At 44.5% G+C, this 19,436-nt stretch overlaps 1 protein-coding gene across 2 annotated transcripts; it reads left to right on the forward strand.

Moving 5' to 3' along the window:
- Positions 1–1,530: 1,530 nt before the first annotated feature.
- rabggta (Rab geranylgeranyltransferase alpha subunit) lies at positions 1,531–14,115 on the forward strand. Of its 2 annotated transcripts, XM_004067604.4 has the most exons (17): positions 1,531–1,650; positions 1,844–1,932; positions 2,536–2,646; positions 2,729–2,853; positions 2,952–3,139; positions 5,635–5,868; positions 5,960–6,043; positions 6,623–6,705; positions 8,475–8,570; positions 11,136–11,241; positions 11,321–11,372; positions 12,072–12,160; positions 12,232–12,320; positions 12,403–12,519; positions 12,601–12,714; positions 12,820–12,907; positions 13,648–14,115. In XM_004067604.4, the coding sequence occupies exons 2-17, from the start codon at positions 1,930–1,932 to the stop codon at positions 13,794–13,796; spliced, it is 1,728 nt and encodes a 575-aa protein (XP_004067652.1). In that variant the 5' UTR covers positions 1,531–1,650; positions 1,844–1,929; the 3' UTR covers positions 13,797–14,115. The 2 variants fall into 2 exon arrangements, with proteins under 2 accessions (XP_004067652.1, XP_011472015.1); XM_011473713.3 differs by lacking the exons at positions 1,531–1,650; positions 1,844–1,932; positions 2,536–2,646 and having other exon boundaries at positions 2,756–2,872; positions 13,648–14,102.
- Positions 14,116–19,436: the final 5,321 nt, after the last annotated feature.

Raw genomic sequence — 19,436 nt, forward strand, 5'->3', positions numbered from 1 at the left:
ATGAGACCGGAAAAAGACGTTAGAGGATGATTTCAGGGTGGGGGATACCAATGAGTTATATCACTAGAGGAGACACGCCCGTTTTAGAAGCCTGGCCGACGGTGGCGGAGCGCGACGCCATCTTGGTGAGGTCGACGACGCCCACATGGCAATGATTTCTATTCCTTTTAGAGGTGTCTAAGTAGCTTTTATATACTATATATATTTTTACAGTTATATATATATTTATACATGTATGTTAATACATTATATTTATATATATAATATATATATAGATACATCATTTGTTGTTGTTAAAGAAGAGAAACAGTCAGCCTTAAAAGCTCAAACTTTAATGAAAATGCATTGTTGCAGGGTTATTACAAATAAAAAAATTATTACAAAGAATTTTTAAAAATAATTTCTAAACATTTAGAAGTTCTAGACCTCTTTGACATGTAATTTAAATTATTTATAAAAGCCCAACAATAAGTCAATAATATACAAATAATAATAAATCAATAGTGAATCAATACAAACAATAAATAATAACAATAAATAAATAATAAGTCAATAAATAATAATAAAAACAAGTCTATTAATAATAATAATAATAATAATAATCATAGTAATAATAATATTAAATCAATAGTAAGTCAATGCAAACAATAAATAATTACAATACATAAATAATAAGTAAATAAACAATAAAAAAATAAGTCTATTAATAATAATAATAATAATAATAATAATAATAATAAAATATTCAAAAGAAGTACAAAAGTAAACAATAGATTTATCCTAAAAAAAACAACAACAACAACAACAAATAAAAACAATAGATTTATACTGATTCATGTGAGTGATCAATTTGTGTAACACAGATGTTATGGTGTCGGGTTTCAAGCAAACAGTCTGGCCTCTCATCAAAATGTGTTTCCACAAAATCTTTTGAACAGCCAGACTGTATTACTAGTTGGTAACCACAGTGATCCATCTGGGTTAGCTCTTTTTATTGCTAAGATCCACTTTTTCCTTAAGTCTGAATCCTTTGGAAACCTGCAAGAAAAGTTCAGTCACTGAGTCAGAAATGTATAAATCTATATTACTATAATAGCCTAGTATGCTGTATACAGGTTTAGCAAAATAAAATGTACATTTCTGTCGACAGCAAATTATCCGTACATCATGCAGCATGTTGATAACAGCCCTGCAGCATCATGCATGTCAACATGTGTACGATTAATGAAGCCCCTGCAGCATAAAAAGAAAAAAATTATAGTACTTACCTTTGAAATGATATACCTTCCTCCTTCATGGACTCATTTCTCTGATTTTGGCAGTTGAAACCCAAACAATGAACTGGTATTATGCAAAAAATGTAATCACATGCATTCACTGCAGCAGTAAGTTGACCTCACCAAGATGGCGTGGCTCTCCTCCCATGAGGAATCACGTGATGTCTCCTCTAGTGATATAACTCATTGGGGGATACAAACTGAGGTAGATGTAGATGTGTTGCCAGTTGTTTTCGCTAGAGGGCGGCAGAGCGCCGCAGACAAATCACTATCGCGCATCACGTCATTTTCATGCGACGGAAAGAAGAAGCTTGTAGTCGTTACTGACGTGACAAATCAAAATCTGTGGTGAACACATCAACCGGGAAAGCTGGTGAGTTTGGGGGCTTCTAAACGGACGTTTCGGGAGGGGGTCGTTGTGAATGATCGTCCTGTTTACAGCTTCCGGAGGGGGAGAGTCTGTTACCACCGAAAACGGACATTCTCACAGCTCCAGTCTACAAACAGAGATGATGCTAAAGTCTGTGCATCCACATAATGAGAGCTCTGTCTGCTGACCTCCACAGCGCCCGTGCCTCTGCGTGACCGAGGCCTAAAACCTCTGCTGCTCCCTCTGAGAGGTCAACCGGAAGCTCGTCTTCTCACGGTCAGGATGGTGAGCGCCTTCCATCCCTCCTCTGGTCTCTGAGACCTTAGTAAACAACGTTCCCCTGGATCCATTACGGCTGGACAACAAGGCCGCGTTAACATTCTGCTATAGCAGAGTTTATTCAGAGACATGCTGGATATTCCTCAGAAAAGTCTTTATCACTGAACTAAAGAAAAAAAGTGGCTACAGACAGACAGCATGACCACCCCTGGAATACATAAACAAACTAGCCTCTGATTTGTGAAACCTTCATCTATGTAATGCAGCAGTCCAGGTCCAGCAGAATACAGGACCTGGTCTTAGGTGGTGGGAGTGCGTAAAATGTAATAAAATGATCCTATTCACGTTTTCACCAATCAAATAAAGGTTTCACAAATCAGAGGCTGTGTTTAATATATTCTTTACTAACTAACTCATAATTTAATCCAGGTTTGAGCAGTCCAGGTCGTGTGGTTTTTGAACAGGACCTGGTCCTGGGTGGTCTTAGTGTGAACAATGCAGTGGCGTGTTCCTTTAGTTCCTCGTGAACTGGATCTGTAAAAAAGGAAGCCAACTTTGGCGTCGTGGATGAAGTTTCCAACTCAGTCTTCCTCTTTCTGCTCCTGACAGCACGGTCGGGTGAAGGTCAAAACTACGGCTCAGCAGGAGGAGGAGAAGAGAAAGGAGCGAGAGAAGAAGCTGAAAATCTACGTGGCTGCACGTGATGCCTGTTTTTCCAAGGTCTGCTCCAATCAGGAAGTTCGTTTCTGTTCGTCTGAACCCGTTCTACTGTTCTCCTCATCTTCTTCCTGTTGTGTGACAGAGGAAGGAAGGTGTTTGTGACGATGAAGCTCTTCAGCTGACTCAGCAGCTCCTGTCATCCAACCCGGACTTTGCAACCCTCTGGAACTACCGAAGAGAGATCCTGATGCACCTGGAGACCGTCAAGTCCGATCATTTGCACTAAGTGCTTGAATTCTGCAGAGCAGCGGATCATCCGTGAAGCAACAGCGTTTCAAAGGCCTGTTTTTCTGTGTCCCCTGCAGAGACCCGGATGAGATGCAGAAGATTTACGAGGCAGAGCTGTCGTTTCTGGAGGCTTGCCTGAAAGTCAATCCAAAGTCCTACGGGAGCTGGCACCACAGAGGCTGGGTCTCAGCCCGTTTGCCTCGACCGGACTGGGCCAGAGAGCTGAGCTTGTGCGACCGGTGCTTGAGCCTGGACGACCGCAACTGTGAGTCTGCGACCTAAAAGTCAGCGTTCCACCTGTTTAAAAAAAAAAGACCAAAACACACCTGCTTCTGCAGTTCTGTGGAAAAAGACTTTACCGTTCATCTTCACAGTCACAGAGCTGACATAAGCATCCTGCCTTATGGTAGGTGGTTCCTTTACTCCGCTCAAAGACATTCACATTTATCCATAGAGCAGATGCTTTCATCCAAAGATGGGATACAGAACAGCAGAGCTGTGTCAGAGGGCAGCCCTGTGAGGAAAAGGGTTTGCAGGAGTCAGGTTCAACACGGTGATGTTCTCCTTTTCAAGATATATATATATATATATATATATATTTTAGTGGCTTTGGTCTTGTTCATAGGTTTGACTTCTCTCCCAAAGAAGGTCTTCTGTCATTCGGATTCATCCTCACAAAACCCCGATAGGCGGTGCAGAGATCTGAACATTGGTGGGGTTTGGATCCTCTGCAGAGGCTTGAATCTCTTTAAGAAGCTCAGGGCAGTACTGGAGTTGGGTTGCATCAACCGAAAGGTGGACTCTGATCCTCCTGATGATGTAGGGGCTAATCTGCAAGACCTGAAAGTGGAACGGATGCTTTTAGCAAGGTTTCTGGCAGATTTAGCGATTTAGAAAGCTGGTGGTTGCTCTGCATGGAAGGGCATCTGGCAGGAAAGACTGGGATTTCTGTTTTTTTTTCCGTTTGGTTTATTGCTAAAGCAACAGCTCAGTTTTCACAAGATGCAACAAATTTAAGCGAGCTTCGTTGTGGATGTTATGATCCATTCCAGTCCAGATCGTTGAAGTGCAGCCAGCTCATTTTCATCCACGGAGATTTGTTTGTGAGGCGGGCAGATGTCCCAGAAACCAGCAGCAAAAAAGAAAGACTAACTAATTTGTTAGAAGTAGACCTAAACTTTCAATGGTTTTCTTTGTTAAATAAAAAAATAAAGAAAAAAGAACAACAGTGCGGTTTCCATCCTGGACGTGGAACAGTGGACCAGCTCTAGACCCTCTTTAGGGTGCTGGAGGGATTGTGGGAGTTTGCTCATCCAGTCCATATGTGTTTGGTGGATTTGGAGAAGGCGATTGACCGCGTCCCCCGTGGTATCCAGTGGAGGGTGTTCTGGGAGTCTGGGGTCCGAGGAGCCTTACTGAAGGCTGTCCGGTCTCTGCATGACCGGATCAAGAGCTTAATTTGCATAGCAGACAGTAAGTCAGATCCGATCCCAGAGCATGTTGGACTCTGGCAGGGCTGCCCTTTATCACCGGTTCTGTTCTTAGTTTTTATGGCCAGAATTTCTAGGCGCAGCCAGGGGCCAGAAGGGGTCTGGTTTGGGGACCACGCGGTTGCTGTACCGACGTGGTAAAGCCATATCTGAGCCAGAAAGCAGAGCTCTCAATTTACCGTTCAATCTTTGTTCCAGTACTTACCTATGAGGTCATGACCAAAAGAACCAGGTCCTGAATACAAGCGGCTGAAATGAGCTTCCTCTGTAGGGTGGCTGGGTGCTCCCTTAGGGTGAGAAGCTCTGAATAGAACCACTGCTCCTCCACATTTAGAGGAGCCAGTTGAGGTGGCTCAGACATGTTGCCCGGATGCCTCCCTGGAGAGGTGTTCTGGGCATTTCCCACTGGGCGGAGGCCCCGGAGAAGACCCAGGACACGCTGGAGAGACTATGTCTGTCAGCTGGCCTGGGAACGCTTCAGGGTCCCCACAGAGGCAAAGTGGGGGCGGGGTTGCCCCATGTCGGTAGTACCGCCCACAACTCAGAGGGGACTTTCGAATGAACTCCTGCCGCTCTGCAGAAACTATGGCTGTGTCCTTCTGTCACTACTCACTATATAGTGCGTTCGCCATTTTGGAGTGCTGTCCGAATCTCCAATTCCAACATCCAGTGCTCCTAGAAATTACCCAGAAGTCTCTGCAAAAATCTATTGTGCCTCAATGCTGATGATTATAGACCACAATGCATTGCGTTTGAACAATTTTTGCAAAGAAAATGTATTTAAACCATCAACATATGTATGTATCAAGGAGATTTTGACCTTGTACAATCGATGACGTCATATTCATAATCTACCATCAATTTTACCATATTGTGTAATGAGTGAATATTTTATAACGTGGCGTCCGTGGTGCAGCGGTAGGACAGTCGACCTCTGATCGGGATATTGCAGGCTCGATTCCCGCCTTGCCCCACCCATGTGCCAAAGTGTCCTTGAGCAAGACACTGAACCCCACCTTGCTTCTGGTGGAAGGTTGGCGCCAGTGTTTGGCAGCGGAGCCGCCACCAGTGTGTGAATGTGACTGTGACTGTAGAGCACTTTGGGCCTTCAAAGAAGATAGAAAAGCGCTTTGTCCTTCGCCTCTTTTCATTTTTATTGGGCCAGTCCCCAAACCGAGGTTGACTTAAGGTTGTACAAATACAGGAAAGCATTTTAGCTTGGTCTTTCTTTTCTCTGACATGTTTTCCTCATCTTTTTGTTTTTCTGCAGTCCACTGCTGGGACTACCGTCGGATGGTTGTGAAGGTGTCGGGCGTTCCAGTGGATCAGGAGTTAGAGTTTTCCGACCGTCTAATAGGATCCAACTTTTCAAACTACTCCAGCTGGCATTACCGCAGCACCCTGCTGCCTGTGCTGCACCCGCAGACCCGTCAGGAGCCGCCTCACGCTTCCTCCCCCCGAGGCCCCCAGTCCCACCGTGTCTGTGAAGAGCAGCTGCTCAAAGGTAAACGCCTGCAGTGTGCAGGTAGGCAGATAGGTGGCACTGGGAGTCAGGAAAAGGCTCTGAACTGTCTGATGTGTTTTCCCTTTTCTAGAGTACGAACTCGTTCAGAATGCTTTCTTCACCGACCCCAACGACCAGAGTGCCTGGTTCTACTACCGCTGGTTGTTAGGCAGAGGTATTTCTGTTTCTGTGTGCAAATTCATTGGAAAAACAGAAACATCCACAGCTCCTATGGTTGAAGACATTGTTCTGTTTGGTACCGGTCTCCTTAAAAGCAGCTCAAAGATTCAGGAGCTGTTGAAGGTAACAGGACCCAACACACACTTCTTAGGCGTCCTGAAACTCTGCTAAACTAAAGACTGTCTGGAAAAATAAGAGTTTATCCATTAAAGTTTTGGAAAATCTACCAGTCAACTCAAACAAACAAACAGAAAATAAAACAGAGCAATAGATTAAGAGATTATCTTTACATGTATAGAGAAGTGGTCACCTCTACAACTAAGCATGGAGGTGGGCGCATCATGATTCAAAAGTGGGAGGCGATAAGCTAGCTCAGTCTCAGCAAGCTGGTTTCTTAAAGAAAAGATAAAGACAAGAAGTTATTTATCAAATGGAAAAGACTCGACCCCACAGGTGCTGTACATAAGTACAGACATGCAGCTAAACCTATGGGCTGCTGTTAAAAATGGGTCTTTCAGGATCCTCACTTGTGCTGCGTTTCAGCTTGAATCGGTGACATGTTGTGTTTTGACAGCGGAGCGGGAAGAGACAATAAGCTGCGTCTATGTGAGCCGTGAAGACGAGCGAGTGGCCGTGGCCTTCTCCAGGCCCATCAATGTCAGTAACCACTGCTACTCCTTCATGAAATGTCTTGAGTTACTAACGGATCTAACGCACACTTACAAATGCAAAGGTTGATGTATTCTGTCAATCCTGTGTTCATTACTCCTCTAACACACCTACTTCATTGAAAATGGTGTTTATGGTGCTTTTGATGTGCTCTAGTAGCATTTTCTCATGATGGAGGACATAGGCTACGTTCACACCGCAGGCTGAAACGACCCAATTCCGAATTTTTTGCCCCTAAGCGGCCCAATTCCGATCTTTTCATGACAGTCTGAATGACACAGATCCGATCTTTTCAATTGCGACCCAGGCCCCGTGGGTTTGCCGGCCTGATTCCGAATTGTAGCCGTTCTTTTCAATTGCGACCGCCGTCTGACCGGCCAGGCGACTTGATTCCGAACCGTACGTCATCGACACGCAACAAACGTCATCATTTTGCGTTGAAGTAGGCGGGAACGAGAACGTAAACATCAACCATGGTGGACGATGCTGTTGAGATCAGTTAGTGGAAGGGAAGCGAGATCCCCGATTGGATTAATATTTGGGCTGATCGCTCTTTTCAGCCCAAACTCCAGGGCTCTTATCGCAACTGGGCGGTTTTTGAAAAAATTTCTGCTAAATAGCAGAGCGTGGTGTTGAACCTTTCCCGCGATAACTTTTTTTTCTTTCTCCCCTTTCCGACGTGCTCAGAAGCGCGGGGGACCCGAGGCGATCCTCCTCCTCCTCCTCCCTGTTCTGATCCTTAGATTCTCCAGAACGGGTTAATAAAGAGTCCATAGCATTTATTCTGGGGGAAACCTTCTTTTATTACCGTCCTCCGTAACACACAACATGAATGCGCGCACACACTGCCCCCCCCCCCCCCCCCATTCTCTTCTATTATTACAGACGATCCCGACTCCAATGCCTTCTTAAAATGAAGAGATTGTAATTGTGCTGCTCCTTCGTGAAAATAAATTTAATATTACAAAAAGAGCTCCGCTTTTGACAACACTGTTGTTGACATCCATTGTTAACGTTTGCTCCGCAAACAACGAGTGACGTCGTTCACCGTTGAGTATTCTTCTGGCTTCTGCGCATGCGGGTCTGGTTTGGGTCGTGTCACGGTCACACTGGAGATCACAAAAGTTCGGATTTACTTGGAAATGTAAACGGTCTAGCAAACAATTCGGATTTTTTCAAAAAATCCGAATTGAGCATTAAGCCCTGCAGTGTGAACGTAGCCATATATAAAGAAATTTGAGATTAAAATTGCATTTCTGAGTAGTTCTTTGTTCACATCGTCGTGAATCAGGAGCAGATGAAAAAAATGCAGTTTGAAAAACCTTGTAGGCGTGATGTCGATGTTCATCTTTAAGCTTGCATCTGGATCTAAAACTCTGATACGGCTCGCCATTTTTGTTGCATGTTAGGTTGTGAGGGGCTGTAAGCTCGAGGGAGAGAGTGTAAAAAAGAAAGGGATGATGGGAAATGAGTGCAGCCTTACTCCACACCAACAGCCCCGTCCACAACTCGACACTCTGCTGGTATCGAGTCCTAGAAAACGACACATGATCCCTGAAATGGCATAATTATAATTAAAAACCACTGAGAACACTTTGAAAAGGGATCAGAAGATGATCAGACTTCTGTCATCTGCTCTACAGATGCTTGTTTTGTGGGGCGTTAAAGTGAGAATGAAAAAACATTTGCTTGCTACTGGTATAAAAACGTTTGGAAATTGTTCAAACAGGAACTTCCTGTTGTCGTTTCTCTGCCAGGCCAGGTGTGTGGGACTCCTGCTGGTCCTGGACGGTCAGCCTCTGAGGGTGGAATGGAGGAGTGTTCACCCACGCTTCAGGCACAGCCCTGTCTTGGTATCATTTGTTTACTTTTTTTCTGCACAAATGGTCGTTTTTTTATTTGATTTGATACCTTTTAATGTTTTAGTTTGGTGGTTGGTGACTGATCTATTGCTGTTGCCTCAAGCGAGCATCTAAACAGTTCTGAGCCTTTGTGGATGTCAGATGAGAGGGGTTAGAGGGGATAGAGAGGCAGGAGGAGCGTCTGTGGTGCAGAGGCAGGGCGGCTGACCCCTGATCAGAAGGTTGCAGGTTCGGTTCCTGCCCTACGCACCCATGCGTGGAAGTGTTCTTAAGCAAGACACTGAACCCCACATTGATCCTGGTGGTTACAGGTTGGTGCCAGCGGAGCCGCCATCATTGTGTGAACGGGTGAACGTGACGTTAAAGCGTTTTGAGGGCTAAAGTGGAGCTAAATCTTGGAGCAGAAGTGCAGCAGCAGCTGCTCCACAGACAACAGCTCCCAGATTCTTTAACATTTGGTGTGAACAGCATTTACAGCCACCGGGATCGTGGATCCAGTCATCTTGTCCTGCACAGAGGTTTGGGCTGGTGGTGTCAGTGTCATGGTATGGGGTGTACTTGTTTTATGCACCACAGCCCGTCTCAGCACCAGTACCGACCACGTCCGTCCGTTCATGACCGTGAAAGCGTCTCCTCTTCTTTTCTTCAAGCTGAAGCACAGGTGGATCATCTCAAACTGGAGTCTGGAACTTGCTAACAAGTTTCTCAATGGGTCTCAGCCCAAGTGTGTCTAGCTCTCATCAGGAGTGTAAGGCGGTAAAGACAATATTATGGGCTGTTGGTTGTAGAGTTTTTCAAACCAGAGCTGTACTAAAGACTCCTGCTGTGTTTATTGAAATGGTGAGCAGAGGCAGAGCATCATCACCAACCCACTGCACGTTCCACCATCTGTCTGTGATCCACTTTGTGCCAAAAGCCCTGTTCCGACCGGAGAACAAGTCTTTTTAGCTGTTCAGAAGTCTCAGAGCCACTTCTATTCTCAGACTTTGAAATAAAAGCTTGTAAGACTTTGTAATAGTGGTGTTTTTTTTTTAAGATGAAATGACAATGCTCCTTTTGGGAAGAAAATGTGATCATGTTGTAAATTTGAACAAAAAGGGGGTGAAAGAAAAAGGCGGCGTGGTCTGCAGCAGCGGCGCACAACACCAAATGAAGGGCATTCAGGGAGCTTTAAATTGGATTTGGAGGCTGTGTGTGCTGGAAGGCCTGCCGTGACGGTCGCTTCTGCTCATTTGCCTTCTGTTCCAAAAACCTGTCAGAAAAGGAAACGTCTCGCTGGATACTCAGAAACTCCCGTCTTTCTTTTTGAATCCGAGCAAAGGAGACTTTTCTGCTCTGTGATGCACTAAAAAATGCAAGTTAAACAGTATCTGTAACATGGTTTGAATTCAGCCTTTAATCCTGTTTTTACTTTAATTTAAGCAGTACAGTTTATTTTTATGAGCTATAAGATTTTTTTGTCTTCAGACATTTGTTGTCGTCTTGCTTATAAACATGGCATCAGACTGAAAGACTTGTGTTGGGTCACGTCTCTGCGAATGCTAAACAGTTCTTGGTTTAGTCGTGCAGAAAGAGGTTTTTGAATTGGTTGAATGGATTCCTGGGCCGTCTTACAGATCACAGACACAATAGCAAAGCTACTGAAAAGGAGTTTGGAGCCCTTGATTAAAACTGAAAAAGCGTAATATTACATTTACATAAATGTCCACCAAAATGAGTTGGCTGAAGCAGATTTGGCAGCCGCGGGTCCCTCTGGCCCCTTTCTGCTGCTCCATCTTCTCCAAATGCTCATGGTAGGAACCTTCAGCTTCGCTCTCTTTGGACGCCACGTTTTTCTCTGCGAGCTCAGCTCCCTTTCGAGCTCATTTGAAAGCCTCGTTTTTCTCTGATGCCGTCTGATGAACCTCTTTCCAAATCCTTCCTTTGGGTGAACTGAGCCTGAAATCCTGAGGCTGTCCTCTTTTTCTGCATCCATCTTTCAGCGGCCTTTCCGCCGCCGCTGTCACAGGAGGAAACCGCCATCAGCACGCTTGAATGTTGATTGTTATGAGGCAGCACAGACGACCTGGCTCCTTTAGTAAACTTTGAATAATGGGATTTTTGAGACTTTGGCTTCTGTTCACGCAGCAGAAATGTTTGCTTTGGTGAAGACGTCCTGCAGGTCTTCACTAAAATTTCACACTCAAATATGACCAATCTGGTGGAGATGGAAAGCACCTGATTACTTACATCTAAGTGGCAGAGTTAACATGTTTTTAACTGAAGCAAAAAATAATTTGGGCCATTAAAATGTAAATTTTTAAAGCTTGTGAACATAATGAACCTTTCTGTTGTGGGACGTCACTCTCAACATGTCATGTGTTCTTTTCTGATCATTTCAGAAAACTGGAATAGATTGAACCAAAAATCTGTGCAAATCTGAACTTTTTTTCTATTGATGGAGGTTTTCACAAAAGGAAAATGAGTCGTACAAAAATAGGAACTAGATGAAACAAACAGAAGTGAATAATTTCTGCATGCAGGTTTGAACTTTTCCTAAACTTTTTTTCTGCTCAGATCTGTGACCTTCCACCTGGGACTATAAATGACGTCACCAACGAACACAACCTAACTGTGCACTGGACAGGGAACCACACTCACAGGGACTGTGCTCTGTACACAGGTGAGCCCCCCCCCGACCCGCGGGACCGCCAGCACATTTTCCTCACGCTTCTCGACGGTGTGGACTTTTTTCTTCACAGGCCGGGTGGAGAGTTGGTGTCGGGACACTGCAACTGATCAGGAGCTGTTCAGGTGGTGTGCAGACACAACAGCAACACTTTACAGTAGACCTCCACCAGAATGGTTCCTTCCAGGACCATTGGTAGCAGTCAGGAAGGCCGATGGCTGATATTTGGAGCCGATGTGCAGTAAAAGTCCAAATTTAGGTTCATACAAACACCAATTTTGTTCATTTGAAAGACAAATACTTCATAAAAAAGAATTAAACGATGTAACGTAAATAAATAGACATCTTTCTTAGAACGGGGAGGACAATGTTTTTTTTAAAGTGCGATCAACTGCGGTAAATGCCAATGGCAAGCAAAAGGGATCATAAATTGCAAGGAAAAACTCTATTTTGTAGATGATGTGCTACTTTTAAAACGTGCGTAAAAAAACAGCGTTTGGCCCAAACGCTTTTCCTGGTGATTTCTGATACCTTTCACTTGCCATAAAGACATGTAACCCGTTAAAGCGGCATCTCTAGTTGGTATGCATCTCTAGGACTAGATGCGTGGTTTGCTTAACCGTTCAGATTATGCCAGACAACGCTGGAGACGGAGCAGTGCGGCTGCACCCGAGCCAAAAGGATCAGGTCCAGATCAGCCCGTCAGATTATAGACAGCTCGATGCCGATATCCATCAAATTAACAGATTTTGACGCCGACAATGGGGCGGTCCCTATTTAGCAGTCTTTGGTTTTAGGTGAAGAAAGCATTGTGTTTTGTGCAGGAGTGAACTGTCAGTAGAGAAGACGTCTGTGTTGCAGTCAGAGTTGCAGTCGGTCAAACAGCTACAAGAACTGGAGCCTCTCAATAAATGTGAGTAACCTGAACTGGAAACCCCCTGTGAGGGTCTCCCAAACGTCACCTGTGGCTGCTTTCCTCTGCAGGGTGCCTGCTGACCATTATCCTCCTGATGAGGGCACTAGACCCTTTAGGATATGAAAAGGAGACCCTTGCTCATTTCCAAACCCTTAAAGTGAGTCTCATCCAGAATCAGAGGTGGAATAATGATGAAGAATGTTGGTGATGACAAAAGCGTTGCCTTGCCGCTCTTCCAGGAGGTTGATTCCATGCGATCGGAGTACTACAGCGACCTGTGCTGCAAGTTCATGATAGAAAACACCATCTTGAAAATGGAGTACGCTGAAGTGCGAGTCTTTAGCATCACGGACAGGGTGAGCTCAGAACTCCCACATTCATCAATCTGGTTACAAGAAAGCAAAAATGTTTCTCTGCCGTTCCTCTCTACACAACAGAACCTGACGTCTCTGTGCCACCTGGACCAGCTGTTGTTAGTCACTCACATCAACCTGTCTTCCAATCGGCTGCAGCGGCTGCCGCCTCAGTTTGCCATGCTGCAGTGCCTGGAGGTGAAACAGACAACCAAATCCGTCTTTGTTTGTCTTTATGTCTCAGTTATAAAGAGCCACATATTGAATTTTCTCTGCAAATCAAGAAGTCTTACACGCTTGCAGGTTTTGGAGGCTGATAACAACTTTTTAGAAAACCTGGAGGGAGTCTATCACCTTCCCCGACTCCAGGAGGTCTCCTTGAAGAATAATAGTATCCTTACTTGCAGATGTTCATTCAGAGCTCAGATCAGTGTGTCCTCTGGCACGTCTGTCTTGGGAATCGGTTCATTTTGTGATCTCTGTTCTTATCTTGCTGCGTACAAATGACTCAAGAAACATGAGTCAGCTGTGAGCGCTGAAAAACAACAGCGAGCAGCTGACGGCGTGTGACGTAAGGCGGAGGACAGACTCAATTATACAGCATGGCGGGCCGGGTCCAAACTCTCAGCCGTTCTCTCCGCTCAGCTGCTCAGAGCTTCTTGATTTCCCCCTCAGCCCCGCGGACGCTGGCTGCAGGAGAGCTCTGTGCTCAAGGGCACGTTGGCATGCAGCTTAGAAAAGGGGAACAGAGTTATTCTCACAAAAACAGTCCACTTCAACGCATGCATCATTTCCCTTAAGTAACCAAAGTGAAAACAATAACCCGCATTTTCACAAAGCAGCAGCACCATTGAGAACGGAAGAGACCCTCATCAACACATCCTAGCTGCAGAGCTCCCCCCTCCATGCTTCCACTTATACACCTAAGGAGAATTCATGGGATCCTCGTGCTCCGGCTGCATTCTGCAACCGCTTTTTTCTTTGGAATGACGGATCACATTGGACTTGAAGACCACACATTTCATATTTAGGAAAACCTGGTTGTGTCTTTGGTGTTTGGTCTCTCACTTTACAGCAGCTCTCCTGTGTTTCACACCGGAAGCCTTTTTTTCCTTTAACTGAAATGCACAGAAATATCCACCCTAACCGACCTTCAGCCACTGGCCTCCTGCCCCGAGCTAAAGCGCCTCGACCTCCGTGGCAACCCCGTCACTCAGGCGGCGAGCGTGGAGTCGGATTTAGCGGAGCTGCTGCCCTCAGTCACAGACCTGCTGCTCTGATCGGGAGCAGGGCAGGAATCACTGCCACCGCCGCTGTGCTTGGCCATGAGAAAATGTGTGTGTGTGTGTGTTTACAGTGTCTTATGTTTTGTTTGAAAAGTCCCAGAATCCAGACAGTTGGATGTTTCAGAGCAGATGCCAGCGTGCACATGTGGACTGATGTCCTTCACTCCAATGCATGCAGAAACACTGATCCAATCCCATCACTCAGTGTGAGAAGACAGTGGGGTCCTACCACTGTGTGTAGCATTTAATCATGACGTGACACTGTTGAGCATCAAGTCACTGAAACGGTAATAAACGGCACACATTGAGTCTTTGTTCCTGTTTCTTTGGATTCTCATTTCCATAATTCCTAGTCCTGACTGTTACATAATTATCCAAACATTCCTGCAGAGGCTAAGGAACGCCCAACGCCTGTTTAGATGCTTGATGTTTACTGCTTTTATTTACATTGGAACAAAAAGTGGCTGTCAAAAATGTTCCAGGGGTTTGAGGGATTTTAGACAGAACTGTATATTTTTTTAAAGATTATTAATATTACCTTAATGTTCGGAGGCTTTTAGCGACGGCTTAAACATGATTTATGGGCTCATTCAATGGAAAAAGCACAAGTAATGGAAGGTGTCAACTCCAAAGTCTAGTGGGCTTGGTTCTTTGTTTTCAAGGAATCATGGGTTGACGATGTGTCACCTTGACTTGAGTCAAACTTACAGCACAGCTTTAGTCCTGTGATTTTACTTTTTCCCATGAAAAGATCCGTTTGCAACACGTTTTTTTACGTAATCACATTTTTTTATGTGAGGGTTTGGGAGCGTCTTTACGAAATTCCAATTCCACCATCGTGCCTGTCAGCTCGGCACAAAAGCCTCTTGATGATGAAATGTGGGTGGAATTTGGATGAAACTGCTGCGCTTTTCCTGGCCAACGAAAACTAAAGGTGTGCGTCGCTGGAAGTTCTCTAAAGGGCGTGTCACAAATGAAGGAGATGTTTGGCAGTCACAATATCGTCACTGAGAGAAGACGTCTTCAGTCTGGGACCTTTGGGGGGGACACACCTCTTTTATCCTCAAAGTCTGAACATGTGCAGGTCCGGACACGCAGAAGGCCGGCATGTCTGACATGTCCAAAGAGCGTTCTCCCTAAAGCTGGGTGGCTGGTCGGCACACATAATGGCCAGCTGGCTCTAAATGAACCTTTTTGGTCACTAGCCGGGGGGGCCGGTAGCATCCAAGGTCTACCAGCCAAATTAGATATTTGCTAGCTAAACTCAAGTTATGTATTTGAAAGCAAAGCAGTTATTTATGTATGAAGATCCTGTCAATGAGAATTCTCTCGCAAAAACAAAACACTAAAAACAATTGAGTGTCGTCTCATCTCAGGTTTTACAACAGTACAGAAATGTTTTTCTGTAACACTTTCAGTTGTTTTTAGGGCTATAAAGCATTCAACACATTGTTTTCCTGTTTATTCAAATGTTCAGCTTTTTCCAGCTTTGGTCCTTAAAATCCTTTAACCTTTTTGCCTCCATTGAAATACATGTGGAATCCTTGGTGCTGAAGCTCGCTGGTTCGAGTCCCGGCTCTGGCATTTTTCATATAAAAATCTTTTTTGTTGCGCTGTTTTCACTTTACTTATTGTCAACTTTGATCATTTCTTTATTACAGAATTTTGCTTTGTTGCCAATTATTATCTTTTAAGTTTCAATTTCATTCAGCAATTTAGCCTTCAACGCCATTTTCTTCTGGAAATGCAGCTCATAGTTTTAACTAAAGGCACTTCTGATCTCTGTAGTCTTTATTGAACACATACTTTTCTTAAAAGCATCAATTTTTCATCAAAGCCTTCATGTTTAGTTCTAGTCATGTTCTTTTATGTATAACTAAAACATTCTTCAAAAAATTAACTGTTTAAATCACAAATGTTTTGTTAATGTACCACAGAAGACTAAGGATTAAAACTAAAAAATGTATGCCAAAGTAGACATGCATATGATGAAATTTGTGCAAAGTTTTGCATTATTTTGTGTGTTCTTACAGATGCGTGTGTTGTAGTTGTGAGTAACCTTTGAGTGTGTGATTGTGTTGGCTAAGGTCAGTGTGAGGATGTGAGGAAATGCTAGAAATTACCAGCGGACCTGAATGCATCAATAGCAAACTCTTAATGAAAGCACACAGGTGCTGAAATTTCATGCAGCCCATGAATGCATCTCCAGCGGTTGTGTGTGTGACTAATTAATAAAGTTAAATGTTTGAACAACTCTAGGATGGATGTTTGTGGCAACCGCATTGGGGGGGCAGACACTTAAAAGTCCTGGTTGTGAGTTTGAGGCCCCTGTCAGAAATGATGAATGACGTCTCACCTGCCAAAGTGGCCGGTGAAATGGTTTTTCTACCCTCCAGAATGAATTTTTACCTGCATTTGGTGCGTGGGCAGGTGTTATTCTAGAGCATCAGACACAGATGCCCCTGGTGACCTTGAAGTTAACCTTTAAATGTCTTTGGAGGTCCATTTATTCATCCATCCATCCATCATTCTTATCCGGGAACGGGTTGCGGGGGCAGCAGTCTAAGCAAAGATGCCCTGACTCCACTCGCCCCGGCCGCTTCCTCCAGCTCCTCTGGGCGGACCCTGAGGCGTTCCCGGGCCATCAGCATGTCGCCTAACGGCACTCCCTTAAAACCGGCAGACTGATTGATTAAAGGATTGAAGTCACCTGTGCCAGTGAGGAGACACCTCAGTGATTTATACCTTTTCCTGGAAGCACAATGGTGTGCCTTCTTGTGAAACAGCGAAACGTGCAGGATGAGTTTGGTAGAGAAGCTGAGCATTGTGGGATGTGCTGGACCAACACTGACCCAGCTCACAGAACACTAAGAACCTGCTGCTGGCTTCTTGGTTTTGGACTGAAACAGCTTTCCTGAGGAGTCTAGGGAAGTCCTTATCTCAGCCGCGCTGAATAAAATGGTGATCAGCTCAATGACATATTTCCTGATGCCATCTTACGTCACAGGCTTTCCTGGACCAGCGCCCCAGCTCCCTCTGTCAGGTTAGTGGTTCTGCTGAACCATTCTGCCCTTTCAAATAGCAGCTGCATAAAACCTTAAACAGCACAGAGTGGTGCAGACCTTGCGGGAGGCAGATTCGCCCTCAGATCACACAGTCATCCTCTAACTTTATTCAGTTTGAGTTAATGCAGCTGCAGGAATTTCTATTGTTGTGTAATCCGTCACTTGGTGGCTGAACCCGTCGGCTTACAGGAAGGTTAGTCACATCTGTCGCGTCAGCGTGGCAAGAACAAGCGCGAGTCCACTCCCTGTGGGTGCATCAGGGATGCAGCGGCGGACCATCCAGCATGGAGGGTGACTCATCTGTGGGCACGGAGAACAAACCTTTCTCAACTGTCACTGTGGGAAAGGTGCAGCGAGGAGCCGGCAGGTGCATGATTGGAATTGATCAACATCAGAACACATGAGCCCAACAATATTCGTTTGAGTTTGGAACCGTATCTATGTATAAGGGACAGTGTGAAGGTCATGGGACTGCTTTGTGGCCTTTGTTTATTCTGTTTTCAGGCAGGCTCTGCCAACTTGCACTGACATCATTCCAAACAAAAGCAACAATTAACTGTAACTAGTGATTATTTCCATTACTTCTCTGTGGATTATGTTAGCAATTAAATGATATAAAAATGCAGCACAATAGGCTTTGCTACACTATTTCAGCTGCAATAATTACCAATGAATTAATCACCTATAAGTCACTGTTTTGATGACCAGTTTTAACTACCATATAAAATAATCCATTATAAGAAACTTCTAGCATCCACTGCTTAGTGTGTGGTCTTGTCGTACCTACACTGTTTCAGGATGAGGTTATTTTAAGCTCATCAGTTACAACAATCTGTTTGAGAAAGAAATTCAACAAAAATTCCGAATGGAGCTTTTGTGATCACTGAACAAAACTGAGTCCAAACGCTTCCAACTGCACTTCTAAATCTGTGAAAAACGAGTCTGCTCTTAAATTTACAGCCAAAGAAGCAAACGGGCTTTCGCCTCCTCTGATTGCTGCGGTGCATTCATGGTCCAGTCTGTCCTGCTGTGTGAGCGGGCCGAGAAAATGCAGGCGGATGTTTTTCTGCTGTGACTGAAAGGATTGGGAGGTGTTCAGCAGCACCTCGGGGACGGTAGTATCTCTGTCTGTCCTCACCCTCCACGTCGCAGACTTTCAGGCCTCTGCAGGAGCCTTCGCCATTGTTGGGGTCTGGAGGGCGGGAATAAAATCCTCTCATCCTTTGTGACAAAAAAATCAAAAATATAAATACAGTTTTTGAGAAATGTATTACTACGTTCAACAGGTGTAGAGGAGGAAGAAGGAGAAAGCGCTTGGCTCAACAGCAAACAGAACTAAAAATAAAACAACAAAGCTGTTTCCAAAAATGACTAAACTTCATATCATTTAGTCTTAAGACCTTTTTTCCTCCCTGAATTTTTACCTATTTTTACCTTTGTTTTTTAGATTAACTCCTCAAACCCACATTTTTATGACATGCTTATCATTGTTTTGTCTTCTCTTTCAGCTGTTTCTGAGCCCTTTAGATTGAAATGTGAGGGAGGTTTTTATCTGCAGCATCAAAGTCTTCATCCCCAGTCTGAGGATGAGTGTGGATCTCTGCAGAGGATTTTACAAAAAGGTTGTTGCACAAGGTGTTGAATTGGATGCAAAACCCTGCAAACACTCTGCACAATACTCTGTGCAAAAGAGAGCATGTCTTTGGTCAGAGGAGCCTTCAGGTCTGTGGCACAAAATCCGACTCCTAGCAGCAGACGGGCGGCTGCTACGCATGGCAGCTCCCTGGAGTTACAAGTGGGACTTTGTACTTGTAAGTTATTGTAATGTTTTAAACATGTGATTCTTGTGTTTCATGGTGTCTTGTCAAACGCCTAAAAACTGGATCTTTAGAATCTGTAATTTTACAAAAGAATGAAAGATAAATGAAATTCTATAAAAAATGGAGCAACATATGTCTCTTCTCACAGGGGGGGTCAGAGTCGCCTTCACCTGCTGAGGAGACTGAGGTCTTTTGTGCAGAAAGCTGCCCAGGACCTTTTACGACACTGTGGTGGCCTCAGTGGTCCTTCATGCAGTTAGGTGCTGGGCGGGGGCCAGTGCAGGCAGAGACTTGAAGAGGCTTAACAAACTGGTTAGGAATTCAATATTCAATTCAATTTTATTTGTATAGCCCAAATTCAATACAACAGTTATCTTGATGGGCTTTGTATCGGTAATTGAAAAAGTTAAACATAAAATCAAAAGGATCATGAATACATAGAATTCAATAGGAAAATACTAAAATGAACCAACAAATAGACTAAACTAAACTGGCATCCCTGCCCTTAGACCCCCCTTCGCGGTAAGGAAAAACTCCTAAAAAATCGGATTCCTGCAAAAACGGAGAAACTTCAGAGGTGTCCACATGAAGGAGGGATCCTCCCCCAGGACGGACAGGCGATTTACCAAAACTCTTAGAAAGAATAAACTTATCTAACTCTACAACTACATATTTAAAGTCCAGCAGATGAGCTTCCTCCAGATGGATTTGGGGGGACAGTCGGGGGCGCGGAGTCGAGCCGGAGACAG

This window comes from Oryzias latipes, chromosome 4 (genome assembly GCF_002234675.1).
Source record: "Oryzias latipes chromosome 4, ASM223467v1".
NCBI lineage: Eukaryota > Metazoa > Chordata > Actinopteri > Beloniformes > Adrianichthyidae > Oryzias > Oryzias latipes.

Bases quoted from the DNA above. Each gene is read 5' to 3' on its own strand.
- rabggta (XM_004067604.4), top strand. The intron at 6,044-6,622 runs GTATTTCTGTTT...GTGTTTTGACAG, and splicing joins CCGCTGGTTGTTAGGCAGAG to CGGAGCGGGAAGAGACAATA. The intron at 12,321-12,402 runs GTGAGTCTCATC...CCGCTCTTCCAG, and splicing joins CTCATTTCCAAACCCTTAAA to GAGGTTGATTCCATGCGATC.